General features: G+C 49.3%; 1 protein-coding gene across 4 annotated transcripts in view; it reads right to left on the bottom strand.

The window, feature by feature from the left end:
- Positions 1-27,260, bottom strand: part of Nod2 (nucleotide-binding oligomerization domain containing 2) — a 41,160-nt gene extending 13,900 nt beyond the window's left edge. For 2 of the 4 annotated variants that reach the window (XM_011248390.2, XM_006531029.4), the window contains exons 1-7: positions 27,166-27,260; positions 21,244-21,710; positions 13,931-14,036; positions 9,062-10,877; positions 4,081-4,164; positions 3,829-3,915; positions 1,817-1,900 (exon numbers count right to left, since the gene is read on the bottom strand). In XM_011248390.2, coding sequence (XP_011246692.1) covers positions 1,817-1,900; positions 3,829-3,915; positions 4,081-4,164; positions 9,062-10,877; positions 13,931-14,036; positions 21,244-21,702 — 2,636 coding nt within the window. In that variant the 5' untranslated portion in view covers positions 21,703-21,710; positions 27,166-27,260. Of the gene's footprint in view, positions 1-1,816; positions 1,901-3,828; positions 3,916-4,080; positions 4,165-9,061; positions 10,878-13,930; positions 14,037-21,243; positions 21,711-22,905; positions 22,929-27,165 lie in introns of those variants that run through there. The other 2 variants (NM_145857.2, XM_006531028.3) reach the window with 2 other exon arrangements.
- Positions 27,261-27,736: the final 476 nt, after the last annotated feature.

Genomic DNA, 27,736 nt, shown 5'->3' with positions numbered 1-27,736 from the left:
TAACTCTTCCCGGACAAGCCAGACTTTCATCTCTTTTTTCCTTCTTAATCCCCCCTGTTTCTATCATGTCCACACCCTTTACCTTCTGAGCTACTCTCCTCTGATCCACAATAGGTTGGAAATAGTCCTCACGTTCTGACCCATCCATATGTGGATACGTACAGATGAACAAAGACATCTGCACTGGGTCTGCATAGCACTCTCACGCACTCTGAAATAGTTAATGAAGTTGGTTGCCGACTTCAATAGGCCAAGAAATACTTAAAAAATACAGCCTGCCCCTGCGGCTGTTAGCAAGAGCTCTTCCAGCCACAGTCCGATGGCATGAGGGGTAATGAGCTAACCAATTAATAAATCCCTTCATGGAGTCGTAATATGACAGCATTAGTGGCAGGCGGTGAAATAGGAGTATGGCCCATGGAAGGTCACCTGGGGTAAGTGTCTTTTGGGCCAAGTATTGCCCTGAGTCTCCTCCTACATCCTGCCTCCACTTGCTGGTCATGAAGAGGACAGCTGTTCTCTCCCACAACCTCCTGCCACCATGGTATTCAGCTCAAGCTTACGGGGCCAGACAGTCGTGAACTGAGCCCTCTGAAACTGTCAGTCAAAAATAAACATATCTTTCCTAAAGCTGCTTATGCCAGATATTCTAGTACTAGCAGCCAAGAGCTAACCAATACATTAGATTGGATATGGACTGAGGTAGGGCTTTATGGGAACACTGCTCTGTAGATAAGGCATTGTGATAAGACAACAACAACAAAAATCAGGAAATGTCCAAAGTGCATATCAACAGGTGACTGTCAAATAGATTACGTAAAGCCACCCAATCAGGGGAAGGCTATACAACTCTTCTTAAAATGAGCTCATACTGGTCTGAAATATGCCCATACTATGTTGGGAAGCCAGAGACGAGATCAGACTTACAGAGCAGGTCTCATCTCATGTTATCAAAGTGTTTATGATTATATTTCAGTTCCTGGTGCCATCCCTGACCCAGACAGTTGTCTTTAAAAGATGTTAAATGGAAGCCAGGCATGGTGGCTTCCCATGCCTTTAATCCCAGCACTGAGGAGGCAGAGGCAGGTGACTCTCTGGTTTCAAGGCCAGCCTGGTTTACAGAGTGAGTCACAGGACAGCCAGGACTACACAGAGAAACTCTGTCTCGAAAAACCATAAAAGCTAGGTGGTACATAAATGTCCAGTTGTGGCAGGGGAGACCTCAGGCAGAGAGAGCTCCATGGCAGTAAGGCCTTGTTTCTTGCCTATTCTGTTGCTGCTAACACATCTGGAAAGGGTGCTGACTTCAGATTACCACAGTCTCCCTCCTGGCTCACACTGAGTTTACAGGCAACTAACTTGCCAGAGCAATGGGTCAAAACATCTGGGCCCCATAGTTACCCTCTCTTCCCACATCTTGGATCTCACAATCCTCAGTTCTCAACAACCAACCCCTCCCTTGGAAGCACAGCATCAGATGTTTCCATAGAAACCCTGGTGTTCTTGAGAAGCAGAAGGTACTTCCCAGGATAGCCCAGTACTGAGCATCTCTTAGGACAAGAAGGCTCAGGTCCCCAGTTCAAGGCACAGCCCTCTCCCTACCCGCAATACCATGAATCTCCCACTTAGCAGGTGAGGAGGTGAACACAGAGGCAGCTCAGAAGCAGCCTAGCAGCACCCACGCTCACCCCAGCCCACCCTTCCACCTGGAGCCCAGGCTGCCGGGGGCTCTTCGGGTGAAGTGCTCAGCTGCCCCTAAATCTGGGAAAGCCCCACATTCCTTCATGCACACCCTCTATCTCTGAAGCAAACCTACCCCAGGAACTTCAGGGAGGTGTTGCTCTTGAGTCCCTGGGCCAGCACCTCGGCTCCAGCGGCTGTGATGTGATTGTTCCCCACCCTGGCAGGAAGACACAGAAGATCAAGGAAGGTATAGCATGCTGGCACCTGGCCTCTCTTGGGGTGTAGTAGTGACATGCTGCTCAGCAAGGGGTTCCTACCACTTGGGTGTGGTTTTCCAAATAGATCTGGGCAGGAGTCATAATAGAAAGCTGTCCTGGCTTTCTGTTTCCTGGTTTCCCTAGGAAGTTGTCACATCTTTCGTTCTTGGTCTTAGCCATCCTCAGTGTACACGCCAGCATAACCCTCCCCCCAATCCCTACCCCCTTGACTTCAAACCTACTGTCACCAGGGGTAGCACTGGCCTATTCTGAAGGGACCCAGAAAAGAGGAATCAGAGTCTTCAGCAACACCAAGGATACTGCAGGAGGGAGGCAGGCAGGGTCACAGGGGCACAGCAATTAGCAAGGACAAGACCACAAAAAGGCTGCAGCATAGCTAGGTCTAGTCTCCTCTAACAGTTCAGAGCTGTCACCCACAAGGCAAGCTTTCCAGAATAAATACAAATCAAATTCATCTTTCCAGGGCACTTGAAACCACCCTGGCTCACAACCATCTTATAGGGTAGGCATGACCATCTCATTCCAGAAAACATGTGGTACCAAGAAGCTAACCCAAGACCTGTGCTGGGCAAGTTAGCTTCGAGACCACCCCAGTAGCCTCATGAATTCTTGCAGAGTGGCACCAAAGTCCAAACTACTTCCTCCCATCCATCTCCTTCATGCAGGGTCAGTCCCCAGCCCCCACAGCTCCCTCCTCATTCTCCCACTACCCGTGGGCATTTTCTGCTCCTATAATCCCTTCTCTGAGCACTGAACTAACATAAGGATACACAAGCTGGAAGCTTACATAATTTACCCATGATCGTTCAGTCTCTCAGCTTACTATATAAAGCACGCACTGTACTGTACCAGCTCGTTGCGTGCGTTAACTCCATCCTGACAGTCTTTCAGATGGCTGTAAATATGATCCCCATTTTAAGGAAAGAGACGGGAACGAAAACAACTGATCCAACTAGCTCACGCAGCTAATCAGGATTCAGATCTCTGGGTGTCTAGATTCCAACCAGGGGACAGCCTCGCTCCAGAGTCCCTGCTTTCAGCCATGATGAAAGCACCGTGGACTGGCCCTAAACCTAGGCCTCCAGGTCTGAGTCCAACAGCCTGTGCTACCCACAGACTTCAGTAGATGGCTAGACCAGATGAGACTGGGGGAGCAGGTGGCAGTGGTAAAACAGAGCTTTTTGTACAAAGTGGCACCTGTGGCTTTGGCCTTTGTAGCCCTGAGATGAGAGCTGCGTGGCCATATTTTAAAATGGCCTCCCTCATTCCAAAGGCAGCCAGCAGGCAAGAAATAAGAGGAGCTACTCTTCACTGTCTTCACTGTTGCTTTGCAAATCATAAAAGGCATGAATATCAGAGAGAAAGAGAGAGAGACTTGAGATCAAGCAACTAAAGAGAGAGGCATTAAGTACTTGGGGTGTATCTGTCAATCTTGGGTAGGAAAGCAATTCAAATTGAGGGCAGGAGCATCAGATGGAATTTCAAACCTTGCCTGACGAGTGCTGAGGAAGCTCTGGGGAACATTCCAGCACCTGGGTACCACAGCTGTGACAGTTAGCGCAGATTCAGTGTATATCACAAAGAACTTGAGATCATAGACACGGGGTGAGGGGGAGGGCACTCGGAGGGCGGTGCGGGCAGGGAGGCCTAGAAACTCTCCACCCCAGGAACCAAAAACTTCCAAAAGACAGGAGCTCTTTAGCCTCCACAGAGCAGAGCAGAGCACAGCATGGGAGCTAAGAAATGAGCTCAAAGTGAGACCTTTTCCTGGATGCAGTCAAGGATCACCAGCCACCATTGGTCACAGATCATGTAAACTCAGCTCTGGGAATGTCGGATTCAGAAAAGAAGGGAAGTCCAGGCTCACCTCAGGGACAAGAAGTTCTGCTTGTGTGCAAGGAGCTTGGCCATGGAGCAGGCGCACGCATCCGTGAGTTTGTTGTTGAAGAGACTGCTGGGTTCCAGGAAAGATGGAAACAAAGCACAGGACCAGTGAGCCCTCAAACAGGGGAGTCCTCCTCTCTTCCCAGGAGCCATCCTGCCTACCCCAGGAGTCACACTTGGCCTACCCCATCACCCACCCATAGCTGCCTCAGTGGCCCTGCCCAATCCGACTCACGCTAGTTTCTGCAGCTGCTCACAGCGAAGAGCACACTCAACCAGCGTGCGGGCACCTCGGTCTGAGATATTGTTATCTCGCAAACTGAAAAAGACATCATGGGTTCAGTTAAAAGTAGAGCTGATGAGACAACCCCCCCCCCAAGGAGACCCTCACCTCCAAATGACAACCTCACTGTGCTTCTGGTAACCAGAAGGGCAGAGTACCTCATGCAGATAGAGACCCCCCGCCCCCATCCAAAATCCCTGGCCAGGGGAGCTGGTGATAGAGGACAGTCCAAGGACTGGGGACCCTGAGCCCTAACTAAAGAACACTGGGGTCTTTGAGAAGCCATGGAGTTGATTTCAAACCCAGTTCCCATCTTTGCAGACGGATAATGACCACGACAGTCACCCCATATAAGGCTGTTAAGATGGAGAGGAGCTGGCCTGTGGCAGAAGCAGTCAGAACAGGATGAACCATCTAGAAAGCAGACTGGAGACTAGCTAGCTAGACACAAGTATCCCAGACCTTGGAAACAGGCCTAAGTTAACGAGCACTGCTGATCTGCCCTTGGCTCACCAAAGCCCTGAAGATGGGCAAGGCCCTGCAGCTCCGCTAGGGAGCCTGGGTCACAAGGTCATCTGAGAGCTTTCCTAAACTACAGCTTCTCAAGCCCCAACCCGGAGCTGGTAGCCTGGGGATAGGTACCCAGTGACGTCAGAAACACGATGCCCTCCACTGGCACGTGTAAGTAATCCTTGCATAGGTGGTTACCAGCCCAGGTAATGGTCCCCCTCAGCAGGATGCGCTGACCTTGATCAGCTAGTCACTAACTGTCCTAGTTTGATTTCCATTGCTGTGATAAAACACTATGAACCAAAAGCAAAACAAACAAACAGCAACAAAAACATAATAGAATCGAGATTTTTGTTTTGCCTTATGGTCCCAAAAGGGTAAGAGTCTACACTAGCAGGGAGGCATTGGCAGCAGGTAAGCAGCATGAGAGCTTACATCTCCAACGGTAAGCACAAAGACAGTGAACTCCATGTGACAAGACTCTAAACTCTCAAAAGCCACCTCCAGCAATGCCGTACCTCCTAAACCTCCTGAAACATCACTGCCAATTGGGGACCAAGTGTTCAAATACCTGCCCCTATTGGCGCGCGTGTGTGTGTGTGTGTGTGTGTGTGTGTGTAGAGCGGGGTGTTTCTCATTCAAACAGTTAGACTAGCTATCTCCAGGTCCCTGCACCTGCAACAAAGAAATGCCCACCTCAGCAAACTCTACCCATGCACTGTACATGGTAAAAGCCACCTGAAATCACCAGTCCATTTTCTGTGCCAGGCACTGCTCTGTGTACCCCCCCAACAGTAGTATCATTAATTTCACCCCAAGTCCATACAGTAGGCCCTACTGATGTGTCCTCAAGAGAGACACAAACAAAAGGGGGTGACTTTGCTGGGGTTGCACAATGCTGAGCCAGGACAGCTGGGCTGCCAACCTGCCCTTAAGCACAGCACGGTGCAGCCTCCCCGAGGGCTTTTCTAGGGCTCTCAGGGAAGTGGTTTTCAAGCTGCAGGTCTTCTGCCCTATTAGTGAGCTCCACAGACAATTCTGAAAGTCTGAGCAGGATGTCAACGCTGAAATAGGACAGCTGAAAGAGAGCAGGGTGAGTCAGAGCTAATGAGGGAAGTCATCTCCCAAAGCTCTTGTTTCAGTTCTGCACGCCCGTGGGTCTGTGCATTCTCTCTGGGAGGGGAACAGAAAGCTGAAACCATCACCCTAGAGGCAAAGAGAGCAGAGTCTAAAGAAGCCTGCAGAGGAGTGCTTTGCATGTAGGGTTTCTTAGAGACCAGGGTTTCAGTTGGCATGGAAACCCTTCGGGTGGGGAAGATGCAGACTCATACTGTGGGAGAAAAGCTGACCCCTTCTTCCCTTCTGCTTTCTTTCCTCTCTCTATGTGGCTGTGTTATGCACATGCACTCGCGAGAGCACGCACGCGCGCACACACACACACACACACACACACACAAACACACACACACACACACACACACACACACACGAAATGCTAACCTCTTAGTTGTACAAAGGTTAAGAACAGTAGAGCTCGGTCAAGGGCTTTAAGCGCCGCATTCAGCTTTCTCTTACTAACATAATCCCTGAGGTGATTAATTTAAAAAGCAAAAAGATCCATTTTGACACACATGTCTGGAGATGTCAGTCTATCTGCTGGCCTTCCTGCTTTGGAACCTGCGTCAAGGCAGCACATCGTGATAAAGGGGTAAACAGCGTGTATCTCCAGCCAGGGGATAAACGCTAAAGGAATGAGCTGGGCTCCCATAATCCCTTACAAGTGCACACCTCCAATTACCTACAGATAGTGCCGCCCTTCTTAAACATTGCACCTCCCAACACACAGACCCTTGAGGGACATACATCCACACATGGTAACCACTCAGGACTAAAAGAAGCTGATTTCTGCAGGGCAGGATTCTCACAGAGCAAGACTTCTGGTGTCTGAATAACACACAGGTTCCCAACCCTCCCCAACTTCCCCAATTCCCCCAGGCACCCCCTTCCCACCCAAGCCTACTGAACAGGAATTACTGCAGCCCAGGAACCTCCAATTCAACAAGCGACTTTTCATGACACCAGGCCAGGACTCCCTTTTTCTGAAAACAGACAGGCCCACAGCCTCCCAGACCTCTGGTCCCATCATGTCACAGAATCATATGAACGTTCTTAATCATTAAAAAAAAAGGACCATTTAAAAATTCCAGGGATGGATGGGTGCTGAGCTTGGTATACTGTATCTGTAACTCTGGTACGAATGGGGGGAGGCAGAAAGATCTTAAGTTTGAGATCAGTGTGAGTTAGCTGAAGCCCCACTTAAAAATAAAAATCCAGAGATGACTTGCTCTGAGGGTCATCCAGGCCAGTATATATGGTCTTCTGAGGTTGTGGTTTAAAAGGAGTGGCCCTGCCAGGCGTGGTGGCGCATGCCTTTAATCCCAGCACTTGGGAGGCAGAGGCAGGCGAATTTCTGAGTTCAAGGCCAGCCTGGTCTACAGAGTGAGTTCCAGGACAGCCAGGGCTATACAGAGAAACTGTGTCTTGAAAAAAAAAAGGCTTGGCCCACTAGCCAGGAGAGCAGCTTCAACACCCAGGGCTCCAAGTTCCCAATTAAGGTCCCATGCAGCTCTGTTCCCAGAGACATGGTGCATGGTACAGATCATGTTCATTAATTTTCCTAGCCAAATTCATGCTCTTCTCTTGGCTCTAGGTGCTAGGAGGCAGATACCCTAAGGTGACCTCAGGTAGGCTCAGCCAGCTGAAGGCACAGCACTGGAAAGGCAAGGGGCAGAGGAAAAGCGCCTTCTTACCTCAGATGCATCCCTTCCTAAAGCTCCTCCCTGGGTCTTCCTCTCAGCCAGCAAATCCTCTCTCGCTTCAGGCTTTTCCCTAGAGCCCTTCCTAATTCCCACCCACAACTCTGCAGTCCCTTCCATAGACTTTCCCCCTATTTCCCAACTTAAGGGCTGCATCTGTTACCTCAAGACCCTGATGGAGCTATTCATATTTCTATTATACAGTTATTGTGTGCAACAGAGCTACACATTAACTGCATATACAACACACCATATTATGTTATAAACTTGCAACCACATCCCTGTACAAGGGTAAGTCAACACACAGTTGCACAAAGGTGTCTGTGTTGTGGCTTTACCTTAGAGCAGATAAGTCACCTAATACGGACAGGAATCTTGCCTTTTGTTAAGTTCAATTAAGGTTATCTGCAAGGAGAGCCAAAGCCCCAGGAGGCTGTTTCTAGATCTTAACTGTAATGTACAACTTCCTCTTTCTGATAGGCTCTAAATAAATAGCAGGCCACCCTGTTTACTGACAAGTGAGAAGGGAGGTTGTGGGAGGGGCATGCTGGTCACCAGATCTGAGTATACTCTCTGCCTTTGCCCAACCCCAGACATGGAAAGAGGCCCACAGATGTTCCAAGGAGCAGAGCCTCATGTTTTTAGCCATGGAACAGAAAGCAATGTGGGTGATGGGAAGTTCTCCAACTGATTTATCTCAAGTGACGGAAGTCCCATAATGATGAAATTTTAAAGACTCAAATGGGGCTCAAACTATTTCTGGTTTGAAGTGGTCCTTAATACAGACACAAAACTTTGTGTGGGACCTCAAGGATTCCCCAGAGCAGTGGAAACGCATCCAGAGACAGGAGACTTGAAACCAGAAAGGCATGCTTTGTGAAAACCACCCTTGTTGCCCATATGATTCTGACAAGTTACTTGACTTCTGTGAGCCTCAAGGAAAGAATCGTGGGGTGCTAAGAGCCCTGCTGAGCCCAGCATGGTTGTGGGGATGGATGGGGTTATTTCAGAAAGTATAGCACAGTGCCTAACACAAAACTTCAAGTCTGGCTGCGATGCCTAATCTTGGTTGTCAACTTGACACACCTGGGACAAGGGAGTCTTAATTGAGGAATTGCTTCCATCAGACTGGCCCGTGGGCTTGTCTATGGGTCATTTCCTTGATTGTTCATTGATGGAAGAGGGCCCAGCCCACTGTGATACCATCTCTAGACAGGTGGGCCTGGTGTGTACTAAAAAGCTAGCTGAGCAAGCCAGAAGAAGCAAGGCAGTAAACAGAACCCCTCCACTGTTTCTTCTTTACGCTCCTGCTTCCATTCATGATGGACTGTACCCTGCGAAATAAAATAAACTTTTTCCTCCTCAAGCTGCTTCTGGTCAAAATATTCTATCACAGCAAAGGAAAACAAACTAAGACAATAGCTATAGTTATTTGTTCTGAAACTAAGGCCCAGAAGAGGGAAGGGTCTGGCTGGTGTTGTATGAAGGGTGGCAGAGGTGGAATAGGACCCAGACTTCTGGGTCCCAACAGTGTTCTATGCTTCTACGTCCAGCCTTGACAGTAGCATTTGCCACAGGCCCAATCGGCAAGACCTTGTCACACTCACTACAGAGCTGTGCAGACCCCAAGGCACGGTCGCAGCTGTTCCACTCCAACATCTCCCACAGAGTTGTAATCCAGCTGTAGGGCCACAGGCCGCTGGAGATGTTGCAGTACAAAGGCCAGTGCAGCACACTCTGCAGGGCCCACTCTGCAAAATGTCAACTTCAGGTGCCCGATGTCCAAGCGACGGACAGCCTCCTGGGCCAACTGCTCCTCCTGCATCTCGTACAGGCTACGGATGAGCCAAATGAAGCCCGGCATAGCATGCATGCTCTTGGTCTCACCGGGCACGGCAGGCGGGATGGAATGGAAGTGCTCGCGGAGGCTGTGGGCCAGACACGAGCGGGCACGTGCCTGACGCTGGAGCAGTACCCTCTCGGAGACCTGGCATGCAGCCAACAGGTCCCGATGCTGCTGGGACAACAGACCTGCTAGGAAGGCTGCTGTGATTTGCAGGTTGTGTGGCTCAGCCTTCTGCAGCAGGGCTGCTTCGCTGCCCTTCTTGACTCTGGAGCCCTGGATACACAGGTTGGGCAGCAGCCTTCCCAGCAGTGAGCTGCCCAGCCGGCCACAGCTGAAAAGGTGCTTGAGAGAGGCCACCGATGTGTCAGCACTGACAGCCAAGTAGAAAGCGGCAAAAAAGCACTGGAAGGTAATGTGCAGGAACTCCAGGGGCGCCTTGCTCCCGGGCACACTACTTTGGGCACGTACCAGGAAACCAAGAGAAATATCATCAGAGTCAACCTGAGCTGCCTGGAGCTGCTGGGCTGAGAACACATAGCAGCTCATGGCCAGGCCCCGGAGAGCCAGGTGGCCAAGGTGCAGGAGGGTGGAGAGCCGGCTTTGGAGGAGTCCAGGTCCCAGACCGAGTGGGGAGGAGTCCGGAGGGGAGGCATGCAGCAGGAAATGCTGCAGGATCAGGAGGTACATGTCCGTGCTGGTTGTTGGGAAGCCCCTGTTCTGCAGCAGAAGTTCCCGGTGGCATCTGGACACCATCCAAGAGAAGACAGGGAGGTGGCACAAACCATGCAGGGCTGAGGTGGCTTGGATCAGCTGGATGAGGCGGTCTGCCACCCCAGGTTCCCGGTGGTGCTTTCTCAGGTACAGTTGGATGCCCTCTTCAGAGAAGCCCTTCAGTTGCAACTCTGTGCGAACGAACTTCCTGAGGAGCGCTGACACAGCATCCGGACGGCTGGTCAGCACCTTGCAGGCATTCTTCAGCAGGTTCCCCTGGAGAAGGTTGAAGAGCAGAGTCTGGACTGACGTGGGGTCAATTGGAGAGCAGTGGCGCTCCCGGTCGGTGAACCGGAACTTGAACTCGTCCAAGCCATCAAAGGTTAACAGGACACGGTCAGGATGGTCAAGAAGGAACTGGAAGACATCGTCCTGAGCGACATCAGGCCAGCAGCAGTGCTCAAAGAGCAGCGTCCTCAGGGACAGCGGTTTGGCCACGCATTGCAACTGTCGGCAGCTGAATGGGAAAATGAAGAGAAACTCCTGGAAGCTCCTCCCTGTTGCCCACAGCAGGTGCAAACGCTGCAGAAGAGTGCTCTTGCCACTGCCTGCTTCGCCCACCACCAGTATGGTGTCGGCATCTCTGTTCAGGTGACCATGGGTATCAAAGAGGTCCTCCAGGCCCAGGATGGCAGGGCTCTTCTGCAAGGCCCCGGCTGTGCCCACTTCAGTCTGCAGCTCCAAGATGTTCTCCGTGTATATATCCTCCAGGCAAAGATTCTCCGACCCATCGTAAGTACTGAGGAAGCGAGACTGAGTCAACACCATGGTCCTCAGCTTAGATATGAACTTCTGACACTCAGCAGCTAGGATACAGAAGAGGCAAATGAGGGTGAAGCCACGGTCACAGCGGGACCTACACAGAGAGTAGCCTGCATGGGGAATGCAATGTGTGGAAGGGCTAGTAGGCATCTGTCCTAGTGGGCATCTGTCCTGCCTTATTCACCTCTAAGCTGAGGGTTTGGGGGACAGGACCCAGGGGCTTCCTAAACCTGGTTCTTCCCCTGCAAAGCAGGAATATAGCCGGGAACTTTGATATGGTTAAACAAGGATGGTGTGCATGCCACCTAGTCAGTATAGCATCCAACACAAAGGACATTAGCCACAGTCATTCTTATTATGCACTCCTGAAGGGACCAGGGAGGGTATGAGTTGCAGGATCTGTATCTTGATTGTCTATTCCTGTTGGGTGGCCCGAGACACCCTTTAGTGTCCACTGCCAATTTCTGATGGAAAATAGAAGGGGGCAGGGCTTAGGTCTTCAAATTCTGAAGTCTGACACTCAGGCCCACCATTTGCTTGGCAAGCCATTTGGCCTTCCCAGGATCCAGTGTTCTTAGCTGTAGAAACAAGGACTATTAAGGCTTTCATTTGAAATGTCCCCATTAGCTTGTGTGTCTGAATGCTTGGTCCCCAGCTAATAGTACTGCCTCAGTAGAGGTAGCACCTTTAGGATACAGAATCTCGCTGGCTGATACGGTTCATTGAGGATAGGACTCAAAGGCTATGTCCCGGCCTACTGCCACCTGAGCTCTCTGCCTCCCATTCATTGTTGTAATGAAATCAGCCCCTCCTGTTATCTCTCCTTGGGTCAAGCTGCACCAGCCACCAACCCTCCTGGCCACATTGTACAGTCCTAAAAACTGGGAGCCCAAAGAAACTTTCCCCTCTTGAGCTACTTCTGGTAGATGTCTGCACCACCACAAGAAAAAAATGGCCACAGAGAGCAGCATCCAGATCTGATTCCCAGACGCCCCCCCGGCCCCCCATGTCTGTGTTATCTTACATGCTAAATGGATTAGTCAGACTGAAAGGCTAACTCTGAGACCTCAGCATCACCAGGTGCCTGCGCCAAATCCTCGTCAAAACCTTCCGATACTTCCTTCTTGCCCCTTCCTCCTCCTGCTTGTCTGCATCCAGGGCCCTACTGCCAGTGCAAAGCACTTCCTAATGAGAGCTTAGTTCTCCTTTCAAGAAATGGGGAAGTGCTGGTCAGAGGCTCAGGCTGGCAGAACGTCACAGGACATCATAGGATGTCAACACCTTCACCCCACCATGGCCTCTGTGGCCCTGGGAAAGCACCAGCCCATTTGGCCTCAACTCAGAGGCAAGCTAGTTTTTGTCAGAGAGCTCTCAGGCCACTGAAGTACCAGCAGAGACAAAGGAAGCAGGCACCTGGGCTGCTGTCACTTCTTCTCATCTTCTTTTCTGACACAGGGTCTCATTCTGGAGCCCAGACTTGCCTCCCACTTGCAGTCTTCCTGCCTGAGCCCCAGTGTGCGCTGGGATTAAAGGCCGTGCTGCTGCAGTCAGTATTAGAGACCTCTTGTTCCCAAAGGCGAGGATCCTTGTGGCTCTTTCTGCCCTTTGGCTATATCAGGAGCACTGACCATATACCAAAAGATACACAGGCCCCTTTCCAACGCCATGACTTAGAATGCCAGCTTCTAGCCATTACCAATATCACTGAAAGCTTCCAAACAAACCTAGTGCTGGCACGATAGCCTAATGGGTAAGAGCACTTGATACCAAGCCTGGTGACATGAGTTCAGTCTCCAAAACTACGATGGGAGAGACAGCCAACTCCTGAATGTTGTCTTCTGACTTCCATGTACATGTCATGGCACACTCACATGCATCTACACACACACACACACACACACACACGTGCACTTACGTACACGTGCATGCACACTTGCATACAGGCACACACAAATTAAAAAAAATAAGTAGGCAAAATGAAATTTGGTAGAGTGAACTAAAGAAATGTCTCTCATTTTCATTAAAAAAATAAATAAACCCAATTTTTACTTTTTTTTTTTGAGAGAGGGTCTCATGACTTCCAACTTGATATTGTAATGGAAGATGACCTTGAACTACTGATCTCTCTGCCTCTACTTACAGGTGTGTACAACCATGTCCACCTGCTTAATTGGCATCTTTAGAAGCATCTTGTGTCCGGGAACTGTCTAATGCCTATGTGGCCAGCTATACTTGATGACATTGTCAGTAAATACTCCCCAAGGGCCACAGTGGCATCTACACAGTGAATTCCATCTCCTGTTCTTGTATGAAACAGTATACACCTGGGTACCAAGCACAGGCCTCCAGCCGTCCTGCCCACACACTTGCTTCTGCACAGAAGGCAAGGCCAGAATGATAGTCCCTTCTGTTAGCTATAGTTCATGGACCAGAAGTCTATATTAGGTTTCTTCCCAGTTATATGAGAACAAGACTGGGGGAGTACCAGGCTTGCATCCTTCTGCAACTGGTGGCTTCTTCTCCCAAGTAGAGAAGGACACTCCAGTCACACCCATCTTGCTACTCAAGCCTCAATTTTCCCATCTGTGAAATGGAACATAGCAAATACCCACTTCTCAGAACTGTTGGTAAATGGCAGAAAATTTCCATAGAGTGTATGCCAGGCTGCCTGGTACATTTTAGCCGTGTCACCGGAGCCTCTCTCACTGCTCAGCTGAGCATACCATGGATGAGACTGCACCTTCTAAGTCTGCCTGGTTATGAGTTCCAGATCATGAGAAACTACGTTTCGTGGATTGAGAGATCCTAGCCCTATCTGTGTCTGGTCTAGAATGCAATTTGGACAGCAAGATGTACCCATAGCTGGCTCTCTCCACACGCCTTGGCTCCAGGGAGTATCATGTGGTTTGGGGAGCAAGGAAGGGGGAGAGCCGCCATGCCCTCATCTTTTCCATCTTCACTGCTGTCAGGTTGCTGCTAGGCTTCAGATGCAGGAACTGAGTCTGGAGGACGTCAGGCATCCATCCATGGACGCTAACTGCCTTGTGCTTTGCTCTTTAACCAGGGGTCTGTGTTAACCAGAAGGACAAATACGTACCCTCGTAAGGCAGAGGCAGTGGAGCTGGTAGTTCCCTGACGTGCTGTAGAAGGAAGGCAGCCAGTCCATTGGCCTTCACCGCAGCGAGATCAAGCAGCCTTCTTGCCTACAGACAACAAAGAAAAGGCCATTGCTATTTTCAAGAAGGCCGAAGGAAGAGGAACAGTGTGGGAAGGTTTCTATTAAAAGTTGGACACCCCTAATCTGAAGGTCCCAAGTCCAAATGCTCTTAAATCCCAACCATTCTAAGTGCTGACACAATGTCACAACAGGAAAATTGAAACATCGTGTAGAATTACCTTCCAGCCATGTGTGCATGAAATATAAATGACTTCTGTCGTTAGACGTGGGTCGGGTTGCCAAGGTATTCATTGTTTATGTAAATATTCTAAAACCCAAAAAATTTTCTGAAACACTCCTGGCATCAAGCATTCAGGATAAAGTAAAAACTACCAACAATACAACCAATACACAGTCCTCTTCTAGCATAATGAGAGCCCAGAAAAACAACTGCTCTACCGTCTGCATTTAGCAAACAAAGATGATGTAGTCGTGGTTTGTGAAACAAACACACAGCCAACCTGGCTTCCTCCCAAAACCCACTGAGAGAATGAATAGCTAAAAAATTAAAAGCTAAAAAAAAAAAAAAAAAAAAAGACCAAACAAATACATAAACCTACCAACGGACAAAAGCAAGCAATGATTTTGGAAGCTATAGACCCCTGGAAGGCTGGTGTTGTACCAAGTCCCATGGCCTGGATGCTTAAACTCTCTCTCTCCACAGAACCCACTTTCTTCTCCAGCCTAAACTATGCTCTGAGTCTGGGACCCACACCCCTAACTGCCCATTTTTTTCCTTTTAAATGTGTCATAAGTATGTGCGCGTGCATGCACACACAAACACACACACACACATGCTGGTCACACACGCACACACGCCTTTCCTAGTCTCTGCTCAGGTCTCCTCAATCCTTCTAGTTGTTCAGCCCAACATCTGAGGTCACCTTACAGTCCCTTCTCTGCACATTGTCAGCACATCCTGTAGTCTCCACCTTCAAAGTACCAGAATCAAGCTGTCTGACAGAAATAGAGTCCAGAGCACACAAGCAAGGTATATGTGCACCAAAGCCTAACAGCCACATGCCTCAGTGACAAGTATTGGGTGTACTTGGTCATAGATCATACTTTACCACAACACGCAAAATCCTGCCATTTCACCACACGGTCAACATAAGAAGTAGTGGAACGTGCTGCTTTTTAATCTCTTTTCTGTTATGTCTTCTAGAGTTGGTACATTTAGCTGATGGCTATGGAGCCCTGTATGCACATGAGGCCTACTGCCATCTTGCTCCAAGGCACATCATGGCTTACCCAGAAACTGCACAGCTGCCAGTCTCTGCACAATCCTTGCCTACAGCCTATTCCATCCCCCACACCACAGTCAGAGGAGAGTGCCTGCTTCCTAGTCAGAGGTGAGTATTTTACAGGTTAGTCACACAAGCATAGCATAAACATCCCAGCCATGGCCTGAGTCCAATGGTAAACACTCCAGAGCCAAAGTAGACAAGCATCCTTGTTTGTGACCATGTAAACCCAGACTGCATCTCTTCTTGACTGCTTGACTGCCTTGGCCCCCTCCTCCCCTTGAATGCTCCACTTAGCATTGGCCTCCCTCTCATTTAATGAGCATGCCCAGTGTGCTTCTACTTCAGGACTTTGCTCTAACAGCATCTCTGGCTAGAGTGCTAAACCCCACCGCTGGCTGGCTAATTCTCTCACCCACTTTAGTCTTTTCCCAGCTCCTATCTTCTCACTGAGAATACTCTAACAACCTTTCAGGAAGGTGAAGTCACTACTTTATACCCTGGGGACTCTCAACAGACAGATCCACTCCTTTATTAATCTTCCATTGCACAGGGCACCTTCCAAACTCTGCAATGCTTGCTTCTGCTATGATCTATCTCCAGCTGAGGTATGAACATCACAACAAAGTTTTCTGTTGTATTCACTGATTTAGTCCCAATGACAGAGGCAGTATAAAAGGACTCCTACTAGATAAACAGACAGATAGACAGATGGATGGATGGATGGATGGATGGATGGGCAGATGGATGGATGATGGACAGATAGGTGGATGGTTGGATACATGAGTGGCTGGGTGGGTAAGTAGGTGGATGGATGGATAGATGGATGGATGGATAGATGGAATGGACAGATGGATAGATGGATGGATGGATGGATGGACAGGTGGGTGGGTGGATGGTTGGATACATGAGTCAATGAATGGGTGGGTGGGTGGACAGACGGACAAACAGATGGACTGATGGGTGGATGGATGGATGGTAGATAGATGGGTGGATGGATGAATGGATGGGTGGATAGATGAATGGATGGGTAGATGGATGGATGGATGGATGGATGGATAGATGTGGGATAGATGGGTAGATGGATGAATGGGTGGGTGGGTGGGTGGGTAGGTGGGTGGATGGACAGATGAACAGATGGATAGACAGATGGATGGACACATGGATGGATGGTAGAAGACTTCTTAAGGCTAAGTCCTAAGACCAAAATGTTGCTGTTGAAAAGCATGTCATGTGTACCCTACAGTCTGCCAAGAGCTCTGGCATGGCAGTATCAAGTATGTCTTCCCCACTCCAAAGCATGACCCAGCCACTCACTGTCCCTGCCTGTCATACTGCCCAAAGATCTGCATTCTGAAAGGATGAAAAAGGATCCCAGGACTGGGAGAATCCAGGCACAACTAGAAAGTGGTTGCCATTCCCCCAAAGCCAGAGTTTAAATGACTGTGTGTAAAATATGTGCCAAGGTTACCTTTCCACTACCCAGCTCACTCATCCTCCAGGTTCCCAGACCTCTACAATCATACCTTTACCACAGGCAGGAGGCTTTTTATCTGAAGAAGCTGGTAAACCCATGAGAAAAATTCTACAGAAATAAACTACTATATACACTACTATTGTCTAACCATCTACGGTGAAAGTCACTGTAGACAGGTTTCACCTGGTTGCTCAGGATATTTCAAAATCTGTCTTTTTAATAATAAGACAGATAACCAAGGCTTACCTATGCCCAAAGAAAGTGTCAAAATGGGAGATCAGAGACAAATTAATAGAGAAGGAATGGTAACTTGAAGGTTCAAAGGTTTATACAAGTAGTGAGTGATGTCACACAGTGGTAGAATGATTGTTTAGCATGTGAATGCTCTGGGTTCCATCACTAGCACAGAAATGGATATATATAGCATGAATCAAACAATGCAACTAATCATATAAATAAAAAAACAGCCATTAATATCATCTTGTCTACATTAAGGATTACATTCCCTAAAACAAGATCAAGTTGCTGTAATAAAGAAACAGTAAAAATAGCTTTTACATGCTGCAGGTGTTAAAGCATAGATGGAAACCTCAAGAATTCAGGGTTTAAAATACCATACAGAAAACAGCAAAAGATAGCTGTGGTGGATTATGCTTGTAATCTCAGTACTTGAGAGGCTAAAGAAGGAGGATTGCCCCAAATCTGAGGCTAACCTGTGCTACATAAGAGCTCCAGGCTAGTCTGGGCTACAGTATAAGATCCTGTCTCAAAAACAACAGTAGCAGGATGCACAACAATGGTAAACAGAAGACAACTGGAGGATTCATCTAGAAATTCCAGCATTCAAGCAGCTGCAATTCCATAGAGAGAGAAGAAAAGGAACAACAACGAAAAATCATCAGTAGACTCATCAGTGAAATTTCTCAAGCACCAAGACGCAAGTTTCTGGATTCAAATGGCCTCTTGAATGTCCAGTACCCAAGGTAGATGATTACAAATTTCAGCATATTATGGACTTAAAAGAAACTTTAACAGGTGTAAGAAAGAGATAGCAAATGGTCTTTGAAGTCTCAGTGCAACCCGTAAACAGGGAAGATAATGGAGTAATGCCATGAAAATTCTGAAGGAAAATGATGGCCAGAATGTATATTTATTTGATTGTATGCAGTGTTGGGGATAAAACTTAGGGTGACACACAAGCTAGCTTTCTACCACTCAGGTTTAGCTCCAGAGCTCTTTTTACTTTGAGTCATGGTCTCACCAAACTGACTAGACCATCCTTAAACTCACTCACTATGTAGTATACATAAGCCTTACATTTTCTATACACCTGCTTAGCCTTCTAGGAAGCTAGAATTATAGATGTGCCACTAGGATTTTATACCCAGTCAAACTGTCAATCAACTATGAGGGAAGCTTTAGACACTCAATTCCTAAATTGTCTACAAAATAGAAGAGAGAATATATGGTCTACCAAAATGGAGTAAACCAGCCTATGTCAGGGAAGAACAATGGTGTCATTCATAGAACTGTGTACCCTTGACCTAGTCCTGGGAGTCAGAATTAGCTTTAATGAGCTTAGAGTAGACTGGGCTGCATGCCCCACTTCCTCAATTCCCAGTGACATTCCTCCCATTTGCTCACACCAGCTCTGCCAGATGCTCCAGATTGAACAAGCCCAGGATTTCCCCAGACTCATCAATGACATTGTCATTGGCCTACTAGAAGGTCCCTAACAGACTCCCAAGGAAGGAGAAGCCAGGCCATATCCCTAGTCCTGGGAGCTTCCATCTAAGAAGAAACAATAATGCTTCTGTTTCCTGACAAAAGTATGCTTATTTTTTTTCTTAGTTGCTTTCTTTCTTCCTTCCTTTCTTTTCTTTCTCTCTTTCTTTCTTTCATTAAATACACTTTTTGGAAATTTCTTGCAAAAGGCATAGAAACCATAAAGAAAAGCACCAGAATGATTAACAGACAAGTTAGATCATTGCTTGCCTCTACTGGTTACATGTGAAGGATAGGGTATCAATAAGGTCGTTTCTTCATCTGGATGTGGGGAAGTTTTTACCCTAGACATAGGAAATTTATACACTATTTTGTAGGCTTGGTCACTTTTCCCAATATAAAACTGTCTTAGTGGTTCTATGGCAGAAGCAAGCAAGTCAGAGCTCACATTGCTACCTCAGTCCCATTGGCTTTAGCATCTGCATGAGTCACAGGGACAGCTGGCATCACAGTTGGTGTTACCAGCCTGAGGTTTCCAAACAACTGTTATCCCCAACTGAGCAAAACTATACAAAGCTCTCATATCTTATGACACAAAGGGAAGTGTATACTCCTTGGAAAGAAACAGAGAGAGATCCAGTTCCTAGCCAACCCTTCTTAAATGGGCAATATGTTCTTCATTTTCAACAAACACACTCTTCACCACTGGATGAATGAAGCAAGGCTTAGCTGTGCCACTAGAGAGAACACTAGGCCAGTGCCAAGTGCACACTTTCCCTGTACATGCTCAGAAAGCAGGGGAAAGAAGGCACTTTAACTCGAATTCTGCTTCCTTCCATGTTTTCAGCAATGAAAGCCACCTCTATAAAAAAATTAAAAGGTCAATGCTAGGGACATGTTGGCTGGATATACCATAAATACCATCTACACTGAGTCAGAAATTGAGCCACTGAGGGAAAGAAAGCCAGAGATCCCAAGACTCCAGAGCTGAAGGGAACAAAGACAAGGGAGATTCTAATCACTTAACTTCAAGCTGTGGGGCCCCTCTGTCATCTCTAAATCCTCAGATCTGTTACCCACTGTCCTATCCCTCAGCTCACTCCTTCATCTTCAGTGTTGGCTTTTGCTGTCTACTTAGTCCTTCTGTCTGTCCATCTGTCCTTCCTTCTGTCTTTTCTTTCCTTTTGATGGAGTCTCTAACTATGTAGTCTTAGCTGGCCTGAAACTCACTGAGTGCTGGATTAAAGGCATCTGACCCCCACTTCATTCTTTCTTGGGATGGAGTCTTTGCCCATCCAGCCTTTCTTCTTTCCAGTAGGTTATAGCCCCCTCGGTCCTGCTGCAGCCAATGGACCTAGGTTACATCATGTTCTTTCGGTTTCTTTCTGGGTATCTACAGGCATCCACTGGTTGCTTCTTTGGCCTGTAAGTTATCCCAGTTTCTTTTCTTAGACAGTCTAGATACTTTTGATATTAATGCTCTCATTTCCTATAGGGCCTAAGCTTCCTTCCTCAAACCCTTTAGAGACTCCCTCCCTGGACACACTGCTGAACACTAGATCACAGGTGATGAATTACAATTTCACATGAGTGGGTGGGCTGGTTCTATCCCCACTACTGGTCACAGGAGGCACTGAGGATTTATTCATGTGCTTTTGAATGCTAATGGAAGGTACACAGGGGCATACCTTTGGGCCCATGTGCAGGAATGAGAAGACTGTGCGTGTTCTGTGAAGACCTACCCACCTCAAGCAGCACGAGCGCGACACTGAACCCAGAGATGCTCATTTCATCTGCCCAGGGAAGTTGACCCAAGCTCACCTGAAGTCCAACTTGCTCATCCTCACCCTGACATGTTCCTAACAGCTCACTTATTTCACCAACAAGCACTCACCAAACACCTATCACATGAATGAATGAGTCAAGGCCAAAGCCCCCTGATTTCCTGATATTGAAGTAGAATGTTACCATTTCCCATGCTTCACAGGCAGCCTGAGGACCACTATTTACAGAAAAATATAAGTTTCAGACATACACAGCCATACTTTTCTGTCCATGTGGTTTCTGTTGAATCATTGCATTTCGGGTGCCAGTTCTAATCCAATTTCATGTCTGAAATCCTAGGTGGGCATTTAAACTATATTGGCACACAGTGGGCTACACGATTAAATTCAGGTTTAACATAATGCAGAATTACTCTCCACTGAGCTGTTGATTTGAAGCAGATACCAATAAAAGTCTGCAAGTACAGAGAGCCACTCAACACGACATGACAGCAGCCAGGGGTGATGATAACAGGGCTTCCCAGACACATCTCTAATTGATATATGGGTGATCGGGGAGCTCTCCCCCAAAACCTTGAACATCAGAGGTTAACAGTATCCTGCAGAGGAGAAAAGTGAGATGGGAGAAATGAAGGGTAGAGGTTTTGGCTGGGGAAGAGCAAGAAGCCTCAGCACTGCAAACAAGAAACAGAAAAGAAAGGGGAAGGAACAGATGAAGCGCTTGACATGTGCTCTTGGGATGCTCAGAAACATCCTGTCACACCACACTGGCCTTGAACTGCATCATTCTGGCAACTGAGGCCAAGTTCTGGGCTGCCACGGCAACTCTGACCTGCCTGGCCCACTGTGCACAGGAAATCCCACCAACCGCATTATTCCATGGGGCTGACTCAACAAGAGTCACAGTCTTCGTGGCTGAGCATCCTCCTCCTGTGGATTCTGCTGACACAGGCCACAGCTTACCCTCTGAGACGACGTGAAGATTGGCAGCCTGATCTCCTCACACTCGTACTGGCTCAGAAACCCCCCCTCCCTTGCCAGCTCCAGCATGGCTTCTACATGGTTGTAGAGTCTCCTCACAATGGCTGGCCGGTGACTCTGCAGGTCTCTGGTTGGATGAAGGGAGTGAGTGTCCCAGGACCCATACAGTTCAAAGGTATGACTGTTGGCCTGTGCCTCCTGCACAGCTTCGAGGAGCTTCTGACAGCCCCAAACACCCTTGTTCCAGACTGTGTCCAGCAGACGCCTGGCAGAATGGGAGAGAGGTTGGCCAGGGAGGCTGAGGCCCTCATAGTCCTCCCTGGAGAGCACATCCCAAGACAGCAGCCAGTCTAAGATGCTCTCAAAGCCCTCCAAGGACCCTGAGATCAGCAGTGCCACCAGCTGGCTCCTCTGTGCCTGGAACTCTTCCTGTGAGCACATGTCACAACCTGTAAGAGAGCAGGGGAGGTCAGAGGTCAGGAAATGACTTCTCTAGAAGCCAGGCTGGGACTGTAGGGAGCAACGTATGCAAACTCCAAGTGAGCCAGGTGTTCTCAGGCACTGTCCCCAAAGTGAAGCCCTGGGATATCAAAAGCTAACTGCAGTTGCCATGAGTTTAAAACAGCCAGACATTTAAATCCTCGAGTCCCTGGGCTCCCGTACTCTTGCTACAGTGCAGCACTGACAGGAGAAGCCAGCTTCTGCGGGTCAGTTCCCTCCTAGGCAGGGTGACGAGTCCCACCAGAGAGCACGATCAGTCATACCACTTTGGGACCACTGGATCCATTAAGTGCACCCTCAGTGCCTTACTGAAAGATTTCCTTCCCCACTCCCAACTGCTAGAAAGCAGGGGCTGTGGCCATTCCCATCTACAAAAAGGGAAACTGAGGCACGTGGGCAAGGGATTTCGTAGTACTTATAGCTGGGAAAGATAGGGCTAGGGTTTGAACCCAAGGAGTGGGACTCCTTGCCTGACACAAGCCTTTGTCTCTTATCTTTGGTTATCCCCGCAGCCCTGCCTCTGTACATAACTCTTTATGTTCCATGGATAGATCTGGGGATTTCTGTAAAGATGCCAATCCTGGTGGAATGGGATGTCATGGTGCACACAAAGTTGGTTCAGAGCCCATTGGTATGCCACTCATTGATAGCAACACACACATACACACACATACCCTTGACGGAAGGCCCTTGCTTCCTCCTACGAATTCAGCAGCACACACTGCATGCAGCCCCTCTGCCACAATCCTCAGGAGCTCAGCCTTCAGACCCGAGTGCTGGGGACTCGGTGAGGAAGGGACCATCAGAGGTTTTAGGCACTAAGATCCTACGCGGCAGAGAAATAGGCCAGTTTGTAACTGCCACTGGCCTGGGGCAGAGCCCGGTGTCTTAGTCAGGTTTTTTTTTGTGTGTGTTTTTTTTTGGTTTTTTGAGACAGGGTTTCTCTGTGTAGCCTTGGCTGTCCTGGAACTCACTTTGTAGACCAGGCTGGCCTCAAACTCAGAAATCCGCCTGCCTCTGCCTCCCAAGTGCTGGGATTAAAGGCATGTGCCACCACGCCCACTCTTAGTCAGGGTTTCTATTCCTGCACAAACATCATGACCAAGAAGCAGTTGGGGAGGAAAGGGTTTATTCAGCTTATACCTTCCACATTGCTGTTGATCACCAAAGGAAGTCAGGACTGGAACTCAAGCAGGTCAGGAAGCAGGCGCTGATGCAGAGGCCATGGAGGGATGTTTCTTACTGGCTTGCTTCACCTGGCTTGCTCAGCCTGCTTTCTTATAGAACCCAATACAACCAGCCCAGAGATGGTCCCACCCACACGGGGCCCTCCCCCTTGATCATTAACTGAGAAAATGCCTTACAGCTGGATCTCATGGAGGCACTTCCCCAACTGAAGCTCCTTTCTCTGTGATAACTCCAGCCTGTGTCAAATTGACACACAAAACCAGCCAGTACACCCGGAGAAAAGGAAAGCGAAAGAGCACAGGCAAGGAGGAAGCGGAAGAAAGACTTCCTTTCAAAATCTGGGACATTCTAAGATGCTGAGGAGAAGGGGTGGGGGCAGCTGGAAATGGCCTGGGGAGCCCAGGTCTTTCCTGTTAGATTCTGATACCTTCCTCTACAGCAGGCCCACACTGCAGGCTAGGTCTCCCTCAGTCTGACACCCCTATGCTGGCAAAGCACTGGGCTCACTGGAAGCCCTAGGGATGTTAACTCCAAGCCCAGCCAGAGAAGCCTGGGGCTGGAATGCTCTGGGGCTATCTTCAATCTCTAACTCAACACCACATTGCGGACACGCAGGCTGGAAGCCTGGGGCTGACCAGACAGGGAAAAGCCGAGGCAGCGAAGCTACCTGAGTATCTGGCAGCGAAGGAGAGAAGGTCTCCCTACTGTGGCGCTTAGAGTCCTCACTGGCCAAGCATGTCACCTGTACCCTGTACTCAGCCCAGGAGGAGCCAAGGATGGGAAAGAGGCAGATGACAGCAAGGGGCAGCATGAGCTGGGGCCAAATCGTGGACTGAGTCTCCACTGTGCAAACCAGCCAGAGGTAGGGTGCTACTCCAGCACCCCTGCCTGGGTCCTGAGAAAAGTAACCAGTGCCCCTTCCTACTAAGAGAAAAGCACAGAGGTGATGTTAGCACTCTTGCCTGAGGCCTGAGGTACAGCAGGAAGTTATGGGGAATGAAAAGATTTGAGATTGGCCTGGCTCATTTTACCTATAGGAGGCTGGGTAAGACACTTACTGTTTCCTTCTTCTGCAAAGCACAATGAGCCAAAAATCCCAGAGGCATAGCACAGGCAGTCTCTGATCAGGCCAACCCACCCTAGGGGAAATCCCAAAAGCTTCAGCAGGAAGCCTGAGGTGGCAGGCCAGCGCCCAGAAGAACTTGCTAGTTCTTGGCAGTCCTGGCACAAAAACTGGCACATCTACACTGGCTTTCACTCAAAGACCCTGGTGGTGTGATGTGTCTCCAATAAACGTGCTTGCCCAGACAGAAACAACTTTGAGAGAGCAGAAGCCCTCCCCAGATATGTTAAGAGCCTGCCTGCCGTATACCCAAACCATCCACACCCAGGCAATGACATCAGCAGTGTGGACACGGGCAGGGCGAGGCAGGAAAGCTACGTGGTCTGGTACTCTGTCTTCTATTAAAGCTGGAAATTCCCATCTTGCCAGTCTCCTGCAGACACAAGGCAAGACATATCCCCAAAGACCAATTCTGCCAGCCCTCTGCCTCTAAGAAGGCCAACTCCCTATCTCATCCCAAAGAGCTGGAAAAGAAGACCTGGGCTTGAAGCTGTCCTCCTGACAGGCTGAAGAAGTTCTTTATTAGTTAGTCCCAGAATCTCGTTCTTGTACCTTCCTCCCTTGTCAGACTTGCTCTCCCCAGGCTAAACACACTGCTTTGTCATCCTTGCCTTCTCTACCAGGCTAGTGCCACATTGGAGTCACTCTTAGGCTCTGCAAGGTGCAACCCAAACAAAGGGGGTCACTTCCTTTCTGAAACAGAGGGTCAAGGGTATCAACAAAGGCCCATGTCTGTTTCTTGGCACTTCCTTCCTATCCAGGATCATAGGTAGCCTGGTGTTCCTGAAGTTCCTAGCTGAGGACTTTGTTCAAGGGCTGAAATCCCTTTGCAGTGCCCCCAGGCCTCCAGCAGACGGGAGAGAAAGGAAGGCAGCAAGAGGAGAGCAGAATGCAGCCCTGAGCTGTCCTAGTCCTGACTGGCTAAGATCTCCCTGGAGCACTAACTAACTCCTCTCCTGCCCCATGTCTGAGTTGCTCCCCAGGAAACCAGTTCCCATCAGAGAACAAACAGATCAATTCATCCTTCATTTCTGCCCTCCCTTGTCTGGACCTGAACTGCCATTCCCAAATCCACCCCATCTCCTTCATCCCCTCCCACACCCACTACCAGAGAGAATACAAACCATGATTTCCACTTGTTCTGTTCTCTGCCTTTCTTTCTGTCACCTTCCTCCCTGGAGCACTTCTCTGGAAGTCATGAAGGGTTTCACTGATATTCTTCCCTGCTTCCCAGCTGCTCTTTCTATCCATTCTGCCTCCAAGGCTGATTCCTAGTCCCCCACCCCACCCCCAAGTACAAATCACTGATGCGTCTCTGCCCACAGGCCCAATTCCCAACTGTGAGATAACGATGACTGAAATGTTACTGGACACTATTCAACATCATGTGGTACCTACCAACATCTCCAAAAGACAAATACAAAATCAATCACCGGCTCTCCCTCCTATCAGCTCCCCTCGCAGACGAAGGCAGCCCCGAACTCTCAGAGTCATGCTTGACGCTGCCTCTCTCCAGCATCACAGACTATCCATCCAACCTCCAACAGACTCCAAATCTGAAAGCCACAGGTTCTCTCTATGCCATGATGTAAGCTCTATAGCCTCCCTTCATGTTTCCCTCATCTGCCATGAACCTCCATAGGCAGTCTCAGCCTCACAACTTGATGAACCCTGCCAAACCTTAAGTCAGAGCAGGAGCCTTATCTGTTCATGGCTCCCATCAGAGTCAAAGCGAAAGCCAAAAGCTTTTATGGCGAACTCAAGCCCAATACAAGAGACCTCAGATGCCACCCCTTTCCTCCTTGCCACCCACCATCCACCCCCAGCCCTCCAATTCATCCCTCCATTTACACCCTGCTCTGGTCTGTCATGCTTCTATAAGCTCCTCCCTCCCTACCTACACACACACACACACACACACACACACACACAGTGGGGGCTTTCTCTAGCTCCCCCTAGATAGTCACATGACTTGCCAATCCCCTCCTTAAGACTTTGCTCAGTGGTGACTCTCTCAGAGGTGCCTTCCTATGCTATGCAAAACTGTAGCCCCTAAGCCCTGTCCCAGCTTTTTCTCCCCACAGTACTTCCTATCCTCTGAGATGGCATGTGTTAGCATGATGTATTCACCATATCCCTGTGCATCACCCAGTGTACAGATGGGGTCTGCATGGGCTGAGGATGTGTTTGTTCCACACAGCGTGGGGGCGGGGGTGGCTGTGGAACCAGAGAGTTGCAAGGCACAGACTTTGGCCAAACAGCTATAGAAGCCACTTTGTTAGCAGTAAGCGTCTGCTCACTGGGCCACCCTACAATGCTGACCTGGGTGGGAGAGAGGGGACAAGATGGAGCCAGTGCCAGCTTGGAGCTGCATGTGGAGGCCAACTGGCATTAAGTGGCCAAGAAACTGGGAGCCCCAAAGGCCTCACAACAGACTGAGCAGACCAGAGCCAATGGGGCTGACTCTTTGGTCTTCAGGAGGGCAGAGATGAGGGAGGGGGCATTTCCCCTGCAGGGTATCAACCGTGGGTGAGATTACATACAGAAAAGCCAATGTCCCTGCCCCAGGCCAGGACCCTGCAGGTTCTGAAAAAGACACAGAAGTTAGAGAGAAGGGGGTGGGGGGAACTGAACCAGGAATAGTTCCTGCTAAGACCCAAAGCAGGGTTTTCTCCCTCTGGGTAAGGACCTCACCTGCAAGTTTCCCCTCCGTTGTCCCAGCCACCTCCAAATCACAGCCTCGCCTCAGACTTCAAAGGATCCTGGGGGCTTCAATTTGGTCCCAATACCCTATTCCTTCTCAGTTACCAAAGCCTGCCGTGGCTCCCCTCGAGACATCCCTTTCCTTTTACAGCCTATCTACTCCGTCGATGCTTCCAGGAGAAACAGAGTCCCTTTCAGGAGCTCAGCCAGGCCAGCTCCAGAGCCAGTTAACAGCGTCCCCGCGATGGGACTTGTGACGGTCGTGATCTCCACAAAACCAAGCGCTGTTGCCCGGGAGTCCTCGGTCTCCCCGCGAGAAAACCCTCCTTTCCACATATCCACCCACCCCGATCACCCGCAGACCACAGAACCAGAAAGCAAGCACTCACCGCCAGCTGCAGCGTGGGGATCCCTCGCCAGTTTTGCGGTGACTCCACACTAGGACTCCCTCAGTGATCTACTCCCGCCCATCGCCCCACCCACCTAGCCAGAGACCCCGCCCACTCTGGCAGGCTGGGAAGGGCGGCCACACCCCTCCTGATTTCCCTCTAGGGACTGGTGAGACAGGTATCCGGGAACAGGCCTGCCTGCAGTGCTTTGTGTTCTGCCCTTGGGGACCGGTTTCAATCACAAGGGAACCAGAGTCCTGGGAACAAGAGCTAGGAAAGCCCTCAGTGTCAGTAGGAGCCGATGCACCCTCTCAGGGATTTGTAAGCCCTTAGTCAGCTACAGTCTTAATGGAGGCATTCCCAGAAGGCCGTGCTGGGTGGTGTTAGGGCATTTAAAGTTCCTCTTTTCCCCTTGGTTGTCAGTCCCATGCAAGCTGAGGAAAGAGGTCTAAGTGTAATAGCACTTGCCTCCAACGTAGCCTCCTAGGCTGGGCTCTGCCACCATCCTAATCGGAATTCGCCAGCGTTGTTTAGTTCCCATTCTTAATGTTACTTCTAAAAAGACTTGTAC

Source organism: Mus musculus, chromosome 8, assembly GCF_000001635.26.
Source record: "Mus musculus strain C57BL/6J chromosome 8, GRCm38.p6 C57BL/6J".
In the NCBI taxonomy this organism is placed as follows: Eukaryota; Metazoa; Chordata; class Mammalia; order Rodentia; family Muridae; genus Mus; species Mus musculus.
Note: the sequence above shows the minus strand (reverse complement) of the source record. Positions and strands in the feature narration are given on the sequence as shown.